This window comes from Ursus maritimus, unplaced genomic scaffold, assembly GCF_017311325.1.
Source record: "Ursus maritimus isolate PB19 unplaced genomic scaffold, ASM1731132v1 scaffold_22, whole genome shotgun sequence".
NCBI lineage: Eukaryota > Metazoa > Chordata > Mammalia > Carnivora > Ursidae > Ursus > Ursus maritimus.
In genome coordinates this window covers 26,029,797-26,044,914 of record NW_024424675.1, presented here as the reverse complement: position 1 = coordinate 26,044,914, position 15,118 = coordinate 26,029,797, and the positions used below count along the sequence as shown (strand labels likewise).

At 56.1% G+C, this 15,118-nt stretch overlaps 1 protein-coding gene across 1 annotated transcript; it reads right to left on the bottom strand.

Annotated features, from left to right (window-relative positions):
• Positions 1-2,162: 2,162 nt before the first annotated feature.
• On the bottom strand, positions 2,163-9,076 carry MYL9 (myosin light chain 9). The gene is made up of 4 exons (XM_040638263.1): positions 8,927-9,076; positions 5,524-5,733; positions 3,663-3,824; positions 2,163-2,847 (listed from the first exon to the last, which is right to left on the bottom strand). Exons 2-4 carry the CDS (start codon positions 5,705-5,707, stop codon positions 2,675-2,677), a joined length of 519 nt encoding a protein of 172 aa, XP_040494197.1. The 5' UTR covers positions 5,708-5,733; positions 8,927-9,076; the 3' UTR covers positions 2,163-2,674.
• Between the last annotated feature and the right edge of the window lie 6,042 nt (positions 9,077-15,118).

Here is a 15,118-nt window from a genome sequence, read left to right as displayed (position 1 = left end):
ATACACCACATCTTCTTCTTTTTTTTAGAGAGTGAGTGAGTGGTGGGAGGCAGAGAATTTTAAGCAAGCACCACACCCAGCATGGAGCCCGACGGGCTGGATCTCACAACCCTGAGCTCGTGACCTGAGCTGAGATTGAGAGTTGGACATTTAACCGACTGAGCGGCTCAGGTGCCCCTCCCTATGTTGTTGTGTTTTTTTTTAGTTTTTATGGAATTTTTTTTGTTTTTAAGGTTTTATTTCAAAGTAATTTCCATACCCAATGTGGGGCTTGAACTGACAACCCCAAGATCAAGAGTCATGTGCTCTACCTGCTGAGCCAGGAAGGCGCCCCAAGAGATGGTCTTCATGGATTTAAATGCATCAGTCTTTTCCTTTGTGGTTTCTGAGTTTTGTGCCAGACTTTGAAAGTTCTGGGCATGTTTCACTGTTATCTGTAAATGTTGCCTGTGAGAGAGAAAACAGTAGCTGCTGCTGCTTTTCTAAAAAGCTGCTAGGATTTTAATAAATTAGCTCACAAATAGAAAATTGCCTTCTTCCTGGCTTCTGAATGTGCTCTATGCCTTTCTGCTCCCAGACTTTGTTCACACTGCTTCCTCCGAGCTCCACTCCTGCATGTTCCCCCCACGTGCTGGTCCTGCCCTTCCATACACAGAACACTTCCCTTGCCCCATCCTCTGGATCTCATCAGGTCAGGCCCACGCCAGCTCAGAAACCAGTAAGGCTGGACGGGTTCTGTCCCCCCAAAGCAGGCGTGAATCTGTCCCTTTCTCCGGGGTGAAGGGGGAGTAGGCCTGTGACAGGATTGCAGACCGAGGGGTCAGAACCCAAGGAGGCTTGTTTCTAACCCTGTCCCTGCTATCTTCCAGAAAGGCTTTTGGTGCCACAGTGGCCCTGCAGAGTGCCCTGTGACCCTGATGCGGGGCATGTGTGGCCAGTGCTCTGGGGGTCCCCAGAGGACGCCCACAGCCTGCCCCACTCCTTGGTCCCTTCCTTGGGACTAGCTGCAGTGAGCAGCCCTCCATCTAGGGCTGGGGTTGAGGGCATGTTCAGACAGAGTCTGTCGTGGTATTTGGGCCTGGTCAGGACTTGTTTGGGGCTGGCTCCCTCTGGAGTGGAGATCAGGGACTCGTGGAGCTCCATTTGGAGACAAGAGAGGGGGTGTTTCATGGGGTTCATGGGGTTGCCTGGGAGGGCCAGGGCCTGGCTGGGAGGGGCCTGGTACTGAGGTAGGGCAGAGGCTTGTGGGAAATTGGGCGCTTCTCAGCCAATACATGGTCCTTTTAGTGCTCAGCACTCCCTGGGTTCGGATCTCGGACCTTTGCTGTGTGCTGTGGTTGGCTGGCTATGGGTGACCTTTAGGGAAGGCAGCAGGATCACAGCGGGCCCAGCAGCTGCTCCCCGACCTTTGCTAGGGTCTAGTGGGATGTGTCTAGCCCAGGTCTGAGCTCTGGGGGGATCTAGAGGCTGGGGTCCAGCCTTCCCTCTGCCCCAGATCCACCAGGTGACCTCAGGTAGTCCCTGCCCCTCTTAGCTATCTGTTCTTTCAACTAGTATTTCTGTTCCTCTTGTGCCCCGGGTGCCGTCGTCAGTGTCCCCATCATTCAGGTGTAACAGAGATCCCAGCCCTGCCCACCTTGTGTGCCATGTGAAAACCGGTCACGTGGCTGAACTGACCTTGCAGATGCAGAGGGCCCAGCCTAGAACACACGTGGTGGCTGCCTGGAGCCGACCTCAGCGAATCCCTTAAACCCGTTCATGCCTACCTTCGCCTGGAGCTTCTGGGATGCACCCTCCTCCCTGTTCCCAGAGCCTCCCTGTTCTTCCAGGAGCACCTGGCTTTCCAGGAGCATTGAGGTGTTCCTGGAGATCCAGGCTCTAGTCCTGAAGCCTGGGTGACCTTTACCCCTGTCTTCCCGGTGCCCCAGAACCCCCCATTGACATATGTGATTCCTGAGGGTCCTCCCCACTTGGGCCTCTCTCTCGAGGACTGTTTCCTGAAGGACCTCTGTCTGCCCCCCACTGCTGGTCTGGTCTCAGGGAGCCTTTCCCTGGCTGGGAGGAGGTGGGGGTCTGGGCAGCCACTAGGGACAGGAGAGGGCAGGTGTTTAGGGACTAAGAGCTCCTCTGTTTCACCCCAGCAACAGACGCATAGACCCAAAGCGGTGCTGAGACTTCTATTCGAGATTCTGCCTCCCCTAGGCCCAGTATCCACCCTCCATGCATCTTCTGGATCACATTCCCGGTGGGGTGGCTGGGCAGGGCACAGAGGAGGGCTCTGGCATCCTGTCCTCTCAGAAGGGACCTTGCTGAGCTTTGTGGCAGTGGCAGTGGCTGGGAAAGAGCTGTCATGCCCTGCGTGGGGGTGCAGTGAACTTGTGTCCGACAGGACACAGGGCCCATCCCGTGGGGAGCAGCCATGAGACCCAGCTCCCGAGAAGACAGTCCTCTCTCGGGGGGCGGGGTCATGGTGGAACACCGGGCTCACGTTGGCTGTGCGCCCCTTGCCTGGCACTGCACGCTCTCAGCCTGTTCCTCCATGGGAAGCTGGGCCCCTAGCCGCTCAGAGGGAGTATCCCCTAAGAGGGTCCTGTGGGGTCACGGGCATGGAGCACAGTGAATGTGGGGAGCAGGAGAGTGGGGCAGGGGCCTGGGCATGGGGGGCTGGGGAGGCCTAGTCGTCCTTGTCCTTGGCACCATGCTTGAGGATGCGGGTGAACTCCACGTAGTTAAAGTTGCCTTTCTTATCAATGGGTGCCTCTCGGTACATCTCGTCCACTTCCTCGTCTGTGAAGCGGTCACCCATGGTGGTGAGCAGCTCCCGAAGGTGGTCCTCGTGGATGAAACCTGGGGGCAGGGCCAGGACAGGGACTCGGGCTGGGACACGCCCACACTCTCCCCCCGCGGCCCCCCACCAGTCCTCGCAGACCTTGTAGTGGGTCTCCTGCCAGTTCAAGCTCCCCGGGGCCCCAGAGGGAGGGTTCTGCAGTGTTTCTGTGGGGTCCTTGGGGCTCTGCGTGTGGGGGCTGGATATGTTTTACTTTGACATCAGCCCTAGAGTTCCACTGCCCAAGTTTGCATGCTCACCCTCTTTCCTGGCTGTGTGACCCTGGGCAAGTTATTTAAGCTCTCTGTGCCTGTTTGATCTGGAAAATAGGGATGAAAATACGCCACCCTGGTAGGGACCATGAAGGTAATTAGGAAATGTTCTGAATTGGGCCTGTGGCCGCTGAGAAACACTGAGGTCACTGTCGGCGTCACGCTGGCCTATCCCCAGGACAAACTAGCTGTGGGACAGAAGTCCTTTGTAAGGTCTGGGGGTGGGGGCTGGTTTTTGCACCTTGTTGGCCAGAAGGGCCTGGAACAATTTGGCTTCTGGGAAGGTCTAAAGTGGAGGCAGTGTGCTGGGCCAACAGGTGAGCTCAAGATGTGGGAAGCCTTGATGGATGTGGGCTGTTGGGGTCTAGCATCTGGGGGAAGAGAGCAAGGACACAGCTTAGTTTTTCTAGTTCCAGCTGCGGAAACCAGCAGATGGGGGATTAATGTTCTGGCCTTTGGGGACACGGGCCCTGAAGTCCCAGCACAGCCCAGCCCCACTTGCATCCTTGGGGGTGCCCTGGGTGAAGCGCTCGACCCCAGGCCTCCAGTGGGAGTCTGCTGACCTGAGGCCTCCTCGTCGAAGCAGGCGAAGGCGTTTCGGATCACGTCCTCAGGGTCTGTGCCATTCAGTTTCTCCCCAAACATGGTGAGAAACATGGTGAAGTTGATGGGCCCTGGGGCCTCGCTCATCATGCCCTCGAGGTACTCGTCGGTGGGGTTCTTCCCTGTGGTAGGTGGGACATTCCTGCTGTCATTGCCCTGTCACCTCCCGCCTCCCTGTCCCTTCCCTTCGTGGCCCGTGAGAGTCCCACAGGCAGGAGACAGGTTCTGTAAACTGTAGAGTGTCTTGCCGGGGTGGCCAGCGTTCTGACTGCTCCCTCCCCTGGGCTCGCCAAGGCTCCTTGACAAGTTAAGGCCTGTGGTGCAGATACCCACGGCCCCTCGGGTGGAAGGGCCACAGCGTGCCGGCTGCCGCGGCGTCCGCTGCTCCACCTGCCGTACTGCATTACCCTCACCACGCTGCGAGGTCGCCATTCTCACCCCCGCTTCGCAGGTGTGGGACCTGAGGCACAGAGGCCAGGTGACTTATCCAAGGTCACACGGCAAGTAAGAAGTGGAGCCTGCATTTGAACCTGGGCAGCTAGACCCCAGATTCCAGGCAGAGTTTTGAAAGTGGTTAAACCAGTGAGCTGTGGTGTCACAAAGACTGGAGTCTGGATCCCAGCTCTGTGCTTTCGTGTCCCCTGCCTCTTAGGACAGTTGTCAACATGGCAGCACCAGTGGTTGTAAAACGCACGGGACAGCAGGTGGCCTGGCCCGGTGGACTCGTTAGCTGCTGGGTTCAAATTCCGGCTCTCCCACTTAGTGGTTGTGTGACCTCAGGCAAATTATTTCACCTCTCTGAGCCCCTGTTCCTCATTTATAACGTGGGAATGATAATCCCATCTACCCAGTAGGATGGCTTTGAGATTTACGATGCCTTGCAGCTGCTGCTGCCGCTTTTATTTGCTGCTCTGATGTTTTAACCGGAGGATGATGTTCTTAACCAGAAGGCCACGACTGACCTGTGGCCCCACAGACAAGAGCTACAAACAGGAATGCAGGTTTTTCTGGGTAGATGCCTGGGGTCCGATGTCAGCCCCCCAACTCAGGGTCGCCCGGTCCTCCCACCGGACTTCCTGGGCGTATACACGAGGACCTCAGTCACCACTGCACAGGAAGGGAAATGGGCAGAGTGGGGCTGCCCTGCTGTGAGGGGCAGGGCCAGGGACTCACTCGGGCCTGTCTGGCCTCAGTGCTTGGGCTGGGGGCTTCCTCTCTCCGCCAGCCAGTGTCTGACCTGGACGAAGGGCCTGCCAGGAACTGGGACTGGGGGTGGTATCTGTGGCGAGCACAGGGGAAGGCCGTGGGGGCAGGGCCAGAGACCTGGGGGGGTTCCTCATCTGAGCAGTGGTGAATTGTATGAGGTTCCTGAGCCCTTTCAGCTCTAGGATTCTGATTGTGGGGAAGTCGTGGGAGTCAGAGAGGCTCTAAGACCTCATGTGGGTGACTTCTGAAGTGGGGCACTCTGGCCTCCCCTCCAGCCTCAGTTCGCCATCCATACAGTGGAAAGTCTGTGCAGTTCCAGCTTTCTTCAGTCGCCCATCCTTTTCTTTGAAGTGCAACCAGGCAGCTCAACCACAAACCTGCCTGAGGCGGGCCAGCTCTGGAGTGAGCCTGTCTGGGTTCGGATCCAGTGGCCCAGCTGCTCTGTGCCTCAGTTTCTCTGTTCAGGGGAGAAAGTACTGGCAGCTGCTCCCCAGGATGGGTGCCACCTGTCCCTCCACGGAAGGACTCCCTATGCAATAAGCAGTCCCACTGCGGGCTCCAGTTGTAACCCCCTCGGGACCCACTTAGACCCCAGCCACTCCCGTCCCTGCTCACCCATTGAGGCCAGCATGTCATGCAAGTCCTCCTTGTCAATGAAGCCATCTCGGTTCTGGTCAATCATGTTGAAGGCCTCCTTAAACTCCTGGATCTGGGACTGGTCAAACATGGCGAAGACATTGGATGTGGCCCGCTGTGGCCGCTTCTTGGTGGTTTTGGCCTTGGCCCGCTTACTGGACATCTTGGCTTCAGGTGGGTGGGGCTTCCCTGCAGGAAGTGGGTGTGGGGGTTAGAGCCTATGACCCTGGGCCTGGGAATCTTCCTGCCTCCCCCAGACCCGCTGTCAGTGCCTGGGCCTGGCATTCAAGGCTTCCCACAGGCTTGGGGCTCCTGTCACGCAGCTCGTCACAAAAGCAGACAGGCGTGGGCTCTGGGATCGTAAACAGCTTCTCTACCTCTCTGAGTTTCCTCATCTGGGAGCGGGGATGTGAGGAATGCCCAGCAGTAGGGAATAACTGACTCTGTGCTGGAGAAGCCCCTGGAATGGGGCCAGGCACAGAGAAGCTCTTTCTGCTGTGGCTGTTCGGGTAAGCCACTCAGGACTGGGTTCGGTGCCAACCTGTCCTCGCTTTCTCTCTTTTAATCCTTTATAGCATTTACACTGAACATCTCTCCCCTCCAGGTGACAAGGTGGGTTGAAAGTGGGAGGCTGCGAGGCTTCATGGCGGCTCCTCCTGCCCACAGCAGTAAGGAGCTAGATGGGCGGCCCTGCATTCCTGACATTCTTGTCATGTCCTCCTCCTCCTCCTCCCTCCTCTCCATCCCTCTGTGCGCCCTGCTCTGGATGTTCTGGAAGGCATATGCTCTGGGCATTCTCCCCTCCCCCAGCCGGTCCACACTTGATCAGCCCCTAAGGTAGGCGAGAGATCTGATTTGTTCTCACTCTTCCATGCTTGTAGGGGCATGACGCTCCCCCGGGCTGAGAGCCCCAGCTTCTTGTCACCCTTGTCTAGCTAGACCTGGCCTCCTAGCTTCCAGCCAGTCTCTCCCATCCCATAGAGACCCAGACCTGTACCACCTGTCATTTCACCTTGAAGCCCTTGAAGGTTCCTGGAACAAGTCTGGGCCGCTGAGCCTGGCGTTCAAGACCCTGTGTGAACCCCGTCCAACCTTTCTCTCTGACTGTGGCACCCTTCACCGTGTCCTTCTTGCCATCTGTGATTCTGCCATGCTGGACCTCTGGATGTTTTCCAGATAACCCCAGACTTTCCTTCTTGGTCCCTCACCCCAAATGCCCTTCCTTTTCCAGCCTAGTTCTTGAGACACCCCCTTGGGGAGCAGTTCCCACACCCTTGCTTTGACAGTAAGCCCTTAGAGGTCTTTCTCTCCCTCCCCTGATTTACCAATAGGCTAATAGATGATTGTTTAATGAATGGCTGTGAGGGCAACTGCAGCCAGTCTATTGCCCCCACTGCACAGATGGGGAAACTGAGGCACAGCAAGGCGTGCTTTCCCTGAACCCCTGTCAGGGCCTGTGGGGCCTATGTCCCTGAAGACCTAGTGCCGTGTGCCCCTCAGCTGGGGCAGTCGTGGGCCTGGCTGAGGCCCCAGGACTACTGCCCACCCCCTTTCTTCTCTGCCCTGAGCCCTTGGTTGAGGGCCTGCCTCCAGGAAGCCTCTGCCTGTTTTTAGCCCCAAATTGTGTGGTTATGAATGTTCCTCGACGATCTCCAGGCCTTTATAACTCATGACCCTGTTCCAGTCATTCTCCGACTTTGGTCTTCGAGCTCTTAAACCCTCAGCAGGGATCCTGGGCAGCCCCGGCCCTTCCCTTCCACAGGGCCACAGCTGCCTGTAGTCATGACACACAGGCTGCTGTGTCCCACTGGCCTGAGACACACCTGGCCCTGGGTGATTCTTCGTGGTTCAGGGTGGGTAGACAAAAGCCCTTCTCAGCCATGACCTGGGTCAGAGCGGGATGGTGGCATCAGCAGGGGTTTAGTGTTTTGAGAGGCCCAGTCCTTCCCTGAGCCCATTGTTCACCAGGAACTTTGACTCATGGCCCCTGGGGAAGGCAGCCAAGTAGTCCACGGCCATGAGAGGCTGTGATGGTTATCACTATTGCCACCACCCTCCTGTCTGCACAGCTCCAGGGCAGACTCAGCCTGGAGGAGAGAGGACCCCACAGCCAGAGGCAGGAATGGCTAGGATCTCACCCACTGCTGTGATCCTGGCTGGACCCTTCTGGCTTCATGGCCCCCCCTCTCCCCACCCTCTTCGCTCCAGAGGCCATGACGTGGCTGAAAGCACTGAATGTAGGATTTGTCCACCCCGGCAGTCTTGGGAGGCAGGGTGAGGCCCACCCCCCACCTCACCTGTGCAGTTTAAGAAGTGACGCCCGAGAAGGGAAGGGGCGTGCCCATGAGAGGGATAGAGCCCAACAACTCGGGCTCGGCTTGGGTCAGTGAGTGGTAATGGCCAGCCCTTGGCGTCCTTGACGCCTGAACACAGAAGGAAACACGTCCTAAGAGGCTCATGGTGGGCCTACTGCAGCTGAGGGCTCGGTGTGACCAGAGGCAGTTTCTAGGCTTGGTTGAGGAAATGGGGTCAGAGACTGGCTAGGTCCTTAGCCCTGGAGCCATCCCCTCCTGCTCCTGGAGGTCCTAGACACTAGGGATCAGACATAACTGGTGTTTGGACTGGCTGCAAATAGGTGCCACCTCCCCCCTTCTGGTGCCTGAAATCCCCCCACCCCCCGTAACAGCAAAGACAAGGCCAGTGTCCTCCCATTATCTCTTGGTCCCTATGGCTGGTAGTGACAGGCACCTTGCTAGGAAACTCACCTCTGCAGCCGAGTTATTGATAGACTTATTCCTGAGGGCAGCTGGAGGGCAGGAGAGGAGGAGCAGGGACCGAGGTCCCCCAGCCCAGGTCTCTGTCCAGCCCCCAGAGCGCTCAGCAGACCCTCCCCACTCAACAGGCACGGTTGGGCAGATGGCCCAGTACAGGGAAGCCGCAAGTGCCAGCACAGAGTGCTGGTGTATATGGGGTGGGGTTACCCCAGTCTCCATCCCTCTCTCCTGCCCAGGAGTTCTGGGGGAGTCGCAGGGAGCCTTGCAGGGCTCAGTTTCCTGCCTGACACACATGCGCTTACTGGGGCAGGGGACACCGGTGACCACAACCCCCTCCCCTCCTTCTGGGCCGTCCAGAGCTCCGGGCTCGGCGTCTGTAACTCCGTAGCAAAGGGGCAGGGCCCAGACAGAGTTCCCTCGCCAGAGGACCACCAGCTGCCCGAGCCTGGAACAGTCTCCCTGCGGCCCACCCCCCGCCAGAGACCCCGTGTGACCCGCAGCTCGCAGCCCCAGCCCCATGAGGGCTGTCCTTGCTGAGACCCTCCGGTGTCCCCGTCCATGGGGCCGTCACACCGCCGCCTCTAGCCCCTCGCGGCCACGACTCCCACCTGGTGCGGAGAAGGCGCTCACTCTCTCGCTCGCTCGCTGGCTGCGCGGAGCCGGTGCGGGGCCGCGGGCCGTCGGTCCGGCTCCGGGCTCGGTGGGCGGGGCGGCGCGGGCCTTACAAGGCAGAAGAATGCGCGCGGCGGGGCGGGGCGGGGCGGCGCGCGGGCGCAGCCTTATTTGGCCTTGACCCACGGCCGCGGCGGGGGCGCCTTCCCGGGGTGGGCAGGGGAGGCGATGCCTGGGGCAGTGGGGGGGGGGTGATGCGGGGCAGCGCTGGGCCTCCTCTTCCCTGATTGTCAGGGGAGGGGGATTTATCTGGGCCGCCCCTTCCTCCCCAGTGAGGCGGGCAGAACACCCAGGGCCTCCAGTTCTCAGGTCCTACCCGCATCTTTCCCCCAAAAGCTCCCCCGCTGCCTAGCCCGGTCCCGTGGGAGGGCTTCCTTCCATCAGGCTAAGTATGGCTTTTTTCCCCAGTCGGAAAGGCGTCGTGTCAGACGGCCCCGCCATCCTTATGTGACGAGTCACTGGTGTGGGGGCTCCCCTGGGGGTTGGGTGGGACTTCTGGGGACAGCCCACCTTAGCCAAGTCACTGTCCTTTCCAGCTGGCCTCAGTTTCCTGTAAAATGGCAGGGTGGTGATGAAGATTCAGGAAAAAAGAGTGGACAGAAAGAGCCAAGTAGCACCCTGGGGCCCAGTGAGAGGGGCAGGGGCTGGGGGAGCAGGGGTGCCTCCTCAGGGTGGCAGCACCCCTTACCCACTCTTGTTTGCATTAGTTGGAGGAGGGAGTCAGGACAGACCCACTCACTCCCCCATGGTGCATCAGGTCCTGTCCATCACCTTGACCCCTGAAGGAACACGCTAGCCACCTGTGCTGCAGCCAGGCTTTCCCTTCCCGACCCGCTTTGGACTAACACAGACCTTCCAACACCCAGTACTTACTCTGTCGATAAGAACTGACACCCATTCCGTGGGAGGCGCTGTGCCGGGTGCTGGGCAAACAGCACTGGACTAAAGTAATCACCCTGGGGAAGCCGTTTTTGTGACGGAAATGGAATGAACAAGTAGCTACAGGGCTTGGAGAGAGAAGTGGGTTCCTTGAAGGAGAATAAAGCAGTGACGAAAGAGAGAAAGGAGGGTGCCTCCTGGGAAGTGACATTTGGGACAAGCAGAAGCCATGCCCGGGGAGTGTTGGACGCAGGTGGGGGGAGTGTGCCCAGCTCCAGTTCTAGGAGCACCCAGAGGCGAATGTGACTGTGGGGAGAAGGGTGGGAGATGAGGTCTAAGAAGGAGTGGGGACCTAGCCTGGGGCTCCTTGTAGGCCACCGTGAGACATCAGAGTTCTGAGCGGAAGGATGACATAATCTGGCTTATGTTTTAACTGAATCCCTCTGGGTGAGACCAGTGAGGAGCTTGCCAGCGAGACGATGTGTTCGGACTAGTGTGGTAGCAGTGGAGCTGGGGAGAAGGGGTGGGGTTCTGGAAATACTCCGAAGCTGCATCCAGTAGGATTTGCACATGGATTGGAACGTGTGTGAAAGAGAAGAGTCAAGGATGACTCCAAGGGTTTTGGTCTGAGCAGTGGGAGGGGGAGAGCTGCCACTTTGTCACACGGGTCAGCTGTGGGAGGAGCGGGTTTGAGGAGAGAGCAGAGTTCTGTTTTGGACCTATTAATTTTTTTAAAACTGTTAACTTTGAAATAATTTCAGACTTACAGTAAAGGTATAGGGACTATATAAAGAGTTCACCCGGCCTCTCCAATTGTTAATGTTTGGCTTTATTATATTCTCTTCCGTGTGTTTGTGTCTGTGTATCCTGCCCCTGCCAACATCATCTGGAGTAACTTGCATTCTTCATTACCGTTTTACCTGAAAAGGAGGTTCTTTTCCAAATCCATAGTACATTTATCAAAATCAGAAAATTTTAATGTTGACTTAATACTGTTATCTGATTTACAATCCATATTCAGGTTTTGTCAATGATCCTAATAACGTCCTTTACGGAAATATTTTTTTTTGGTCCAGGAGCCAATCCAAGGTTATCATGTTTCTTTAATGTGTGTGTGTGTGTGTGTGTGTGTTGGGGGGGTAAAAAAAAACACAACAGAAAACCATAAAAGTTACCTTTGTAACCATTTGAAATCTGCAGTTGAGGGGCATTAAGCACGTTCACGTTGTTGTGCAGCCATCGCCGCCCCCCAGGCGCCCCACAATTGATTTTTGTGTATTGATCTTATTTCCAGGAACATTACTGAACTCATTTGTTTACTAATACTTTATTTATGGATACTTTAGGATTTTCTATATGAAAGGTCATGTTATCTGCAAATAGAGACTGTTTAACCTCTTTCTTCCCAGTCTGGGTTTCATTCATTCATTCATTCATTCTCTTGCCTAATTGCCCTGGCTGGGCAACACTGCCCTCCAATATGTCAAGTAGAAGTAGTAAAAGTGGGGGGCACTTGGGTGGCTCGGTCAGTTGAATGTCCAACTCTTGATTTTGACTCAGGTCATGATCTCAGGGTTCTGGGATGGAGCCCCTCGTGGAGCCCTGTGATGGGCTCCATGCTCAATGGGGAGTCTGCTTTGAGATCTTCTCCCTCCCTCTCCTCCTGCCCCCCCCCCCCCCGCCCCCCCCCCCCGCATTCACTTGCTCTCTTGTGCATACACGTTTTCTCTCTCTCTCTCTCAAATAAATAAATCTTTAAAAAAAGAAGTAGTAAAAACAGACATCCTTGTCTTGTTCCTGATCTTAGGGAGAAAGCTCATTCACCATTAAATACGATATTAGCTGTGGGTTTTTCTTGGATGTGCTTTATCAGCTTGAAGTTCTATTCCTGGTTGTTTTTATCGTGAAAGGATGTTGGGTTTTATCAAATGCTTTTTATGCATCTATTGAGAAGTCTTTAATCTCTCTCTTTTTTTTTTAAGACTTTTTATTTTTTTGAGAGAGGGAGACTCAGCACAAGCAGGGGGAGAGACGGAGAGGGAGAAGCAGGCTCCCTGCTGAGCCGGGAGCTGGACATGGGGCTCGATCTCAGGACCCTGAGATTATGACCTGAGCCAAAGCCAGACGCTCAACCATCTGAGCCACCCAGGCGCCCCTCCTTAATCTCTTCTAATATGAAACTGTTCCTTAGCTTTTGTGTTTCATGACACTGACATTTTTGGAGAGTGCAGGCCAGTTCCATGGTGCTCCCTCACGATTAGCTTCAAGTTATGGATTTTTTTTTTAAGATTTATTTATTAGAGAGTGTGCACGGACGTCCGTGCATGAGCAGGGGAAGGGGCAGAGGGACAGGGGAAGAGAGAATCTCAAGCAGACTCCCCGCTGAGCGCAGAGCCCAATGAGAGGCTTGATCTCACGACCCTGAGATCGTGACCTGAACTGAAATCAAGAGTCCGACGCTCAACCGACCGAGCCACCCAGGCGCCCCTCAAGTGAGGGATTTTTGACAGGAGTATCACAGAATGATGTTGTGCCCTTCTCAGTGTATCTCAACAGGAGCTGTAGGGTGTTAATTTTTCCCATCACCGGCAATAATGACTTCAGCCCTCTCGCCAAGGTAGCGTCTGCCGGTTTATCCATCAGAAAGTGACCGTTTTTCCCTTTTTTAATCCGTATGTTCGGGAGTAAGTAATTTGTAGGGCGCTCCTTTGAGACCGAATGTTCCGTTCCTCGGCCGACTTTCACCAGTGACTTGTAACACCCACTGGGGATTCAGTTGTTGCTGTGACTGTTGCTCAGTGGTGACTTTCTGGCCCTTCTCACTTCCTTTTACTTCTTGTTGGTGGACGTGTTCATTTCGAGAGCACCTGTGCGACATCCAGGTAGAGATGTGAGTGGCAAGTGTGGAGTTCAAGGAAATTGGGGTTGCAGAATCAGATGTGGGAGTCGTCTGTCATTCTACGGAGGGTTAAAGGCATTAGCAGTTGAGGCCCCCCAGGGCCCATGTTCCGTTGGTCGCAGGGTGTCACCAGGTTGGGCTCTGCACACATGTGCCAGAGATTAAACCCTGATGTTGACGTGGTCACTAGGGGACTGTGCCCCCACCCCGATACTGGGGCTGGGGGCCTCTGTCCCGTGAGAAGCTGGGTTCTGTGGGAAGAAGTGTCCCTGCTCCATGCAGAGGCCTTACTACTTAACCTGGCATTTGAGGCCCTTCCGCAGCCTCACACTTCCGCCTCTGTGGTCGCCTTTCTCTGCCTCAGCTTCTAGAACTCCTGCTCATCCTTCAAAGCCCAGCTCAAATATTGTCTTCTCTGTGAAGTCCCACCCCTCCTTCCCCCAATAAGCTCATTCATTTAGGAAATAATAGTTCCTTTTTTTCCCTAAACATTTGATTTTTATGCAATCTCTACACCTAACATGGGGCTCGAACTTACCACCCTGTGATCAAGAGTGGCATGTTCCACCGGCTGAGCCAGCCGGGAAATAATAGTCTGGAATAGTCTTGAAGCCGTGCTAGGCACTGAGGCTGGTGAAAACACTCGCTTCCTGCCCTCTGGGAGCCCACCGCCTCCTGGTGGAGACAGATACTCGGATATAATCACACGGATATGAGTCTCATCACATCAGCGACCGTAACAAAGAAAGACGAGAAGTGGCTCTTGTGCTCTTAAGTCTAGAGCAGGGGTTCTGCACCAGCCTGGCCTGGCCCTGGAACTCTGGGACGGTCTCCCTGAGGAACTGCCAGCTGGCCTGAGGGCTGAGGAAGGGGTAACGTTAACTGCATCGGTGGGGAGCCATGCTCCCTGTGCAAGGCCTGAGTTGAGGCTGGGATGGGATCCCATGGGAGATGCAGCTGGAAAGGGGGGCACGGGCCTCTCAGGCCAAGGGGAAGAGGCTGGATTTTCTGCTGGCACGGGCGGGCTGCAAAGGCTTCTGAGCAGAGTGTGACTTCTGGAGCGAGTGGAGGCAGGATTTTTGAAAAGCCGCTCTGGCTGCCGTGGGAGGGGCAGTGAGGGCCACACTGTTTTCAGATCAGCCAGATTCCAAAGCGTAGGAGACACAACTTCATTCTGTGTTTCTCTTAGAAACTCCACTCCAGGGCGCCTGGGTGGCTCGGGAGCTGAAGCCTCTGCCTTTGGCTCAGGTCACGACGCCGGAGTCTCAGGATCGAGTCCCCATCGGGCTCCCTGCTCAGTGCGGAGTCTGCTTCTCCCTCTGCCCTTCACCCTGCTTGTGTGGTCTCTCGCTCACTCTCTCCCCCTCAAATAAATAAAATCTTAAAAAAAACCAAACCCCAGCCCTCCACTCCAGCGATGGCGGTAGGAGCGGCTTCTCCGTGGGGCTGGGGGCCTCAGCAGCACTTACCCGTGCCGGCGTCCACGTGATCGCTGGCGGGCACGCCACCCGCGGCAATGGCTTTGGCCTGCTGTCCTGGCCAGAAGGCCTCTGACCCCGTGCGGCTCCTCGCCGCAGCCCGGCCTTCTCTCTCTGCTCAGGCCGTGGGGTGGGGGAGACGCAACGCTTGGGAACTCGGGACTCTGGCGGAGCAGGGGCCAGAAGGGGAACCTGGACCTCCTGCTCCAGGCTGCGCGGCCCTGAGGGTGGTTCTCGGGGACCCAGGGTCAGTGCACAGGCTCAGGCTCCCTCTGCCTCTTCGCCAGCACCCCGCAGCCTGCAGCCTCTCCCTCCAGGACTGGACTTTGGAAATGCAGCTTCTCTGGGAAGCTGCTGTAGTCTTTTCCTGTGTTGACAAAAGCCTCCTCGGCAGAAGCACGGGGAACGGGGTATTATCTTAGTCATATTCTGGTTCGTACTGTTTAATCCAAATCTAGTCATGAGAATACAGAATTCCAGACTGTGCGACACTCTGCAAGACGTCATGTCGTGAATGTCGGGTCTGGTTTGGTGACACTGGAGACATGATAACGGAAAGCAGTGAATGACCCGTAAGTGGATCCTGGGTGCGTACAAAGGAAGCTCCAGAGAGGACGTTATTGGGGCATTCGGAGTGTGGCTGGGCTTTCGTATTCCTGTCCGAGCACTGGGCGCTCTCCTGGGTAACAGGGGGTGCTCGTGGACCTCACTTTTAAATTAGAGGGTGACAGTGGTTATCGTGGTCATGCAGGAATGTTCTTATTCGCCAGCATTGCCCGGTCAGTTTGGGGGTGAAGCGTGGTGTACGCAACTAGCTTTCAAATGGCTCCGGGGCAGGTGGGAAATGTTTGTGCCTGCGAGGGATGATGCAA

Excerpts from the sequence above, each read along its gene's own strand:
- MYL9 (XM_040638263.1), bottom strand. The coding sequence starts at position 5,707 with ATGTCCAGTAAGCGGGCCAAGGCCAAAACCACCAAGAAGCGGCCACAG. Across the intron at positions 3,825-5,523 it reads TGACATGCTGGCCTCAATGG|GGAAGAACCCCACCGACGAG; the intron begins GTGAGCAGGGAC and ends CACCTACCACAG. Across the intron at positions 2,848-3,662 it reads CTTCGACGAGGAGGCCTCAG|GTTTCATCCACGAGGACCAC; the intron begins GTCAGCAGACTC and ends CCCTGCCCCCAG.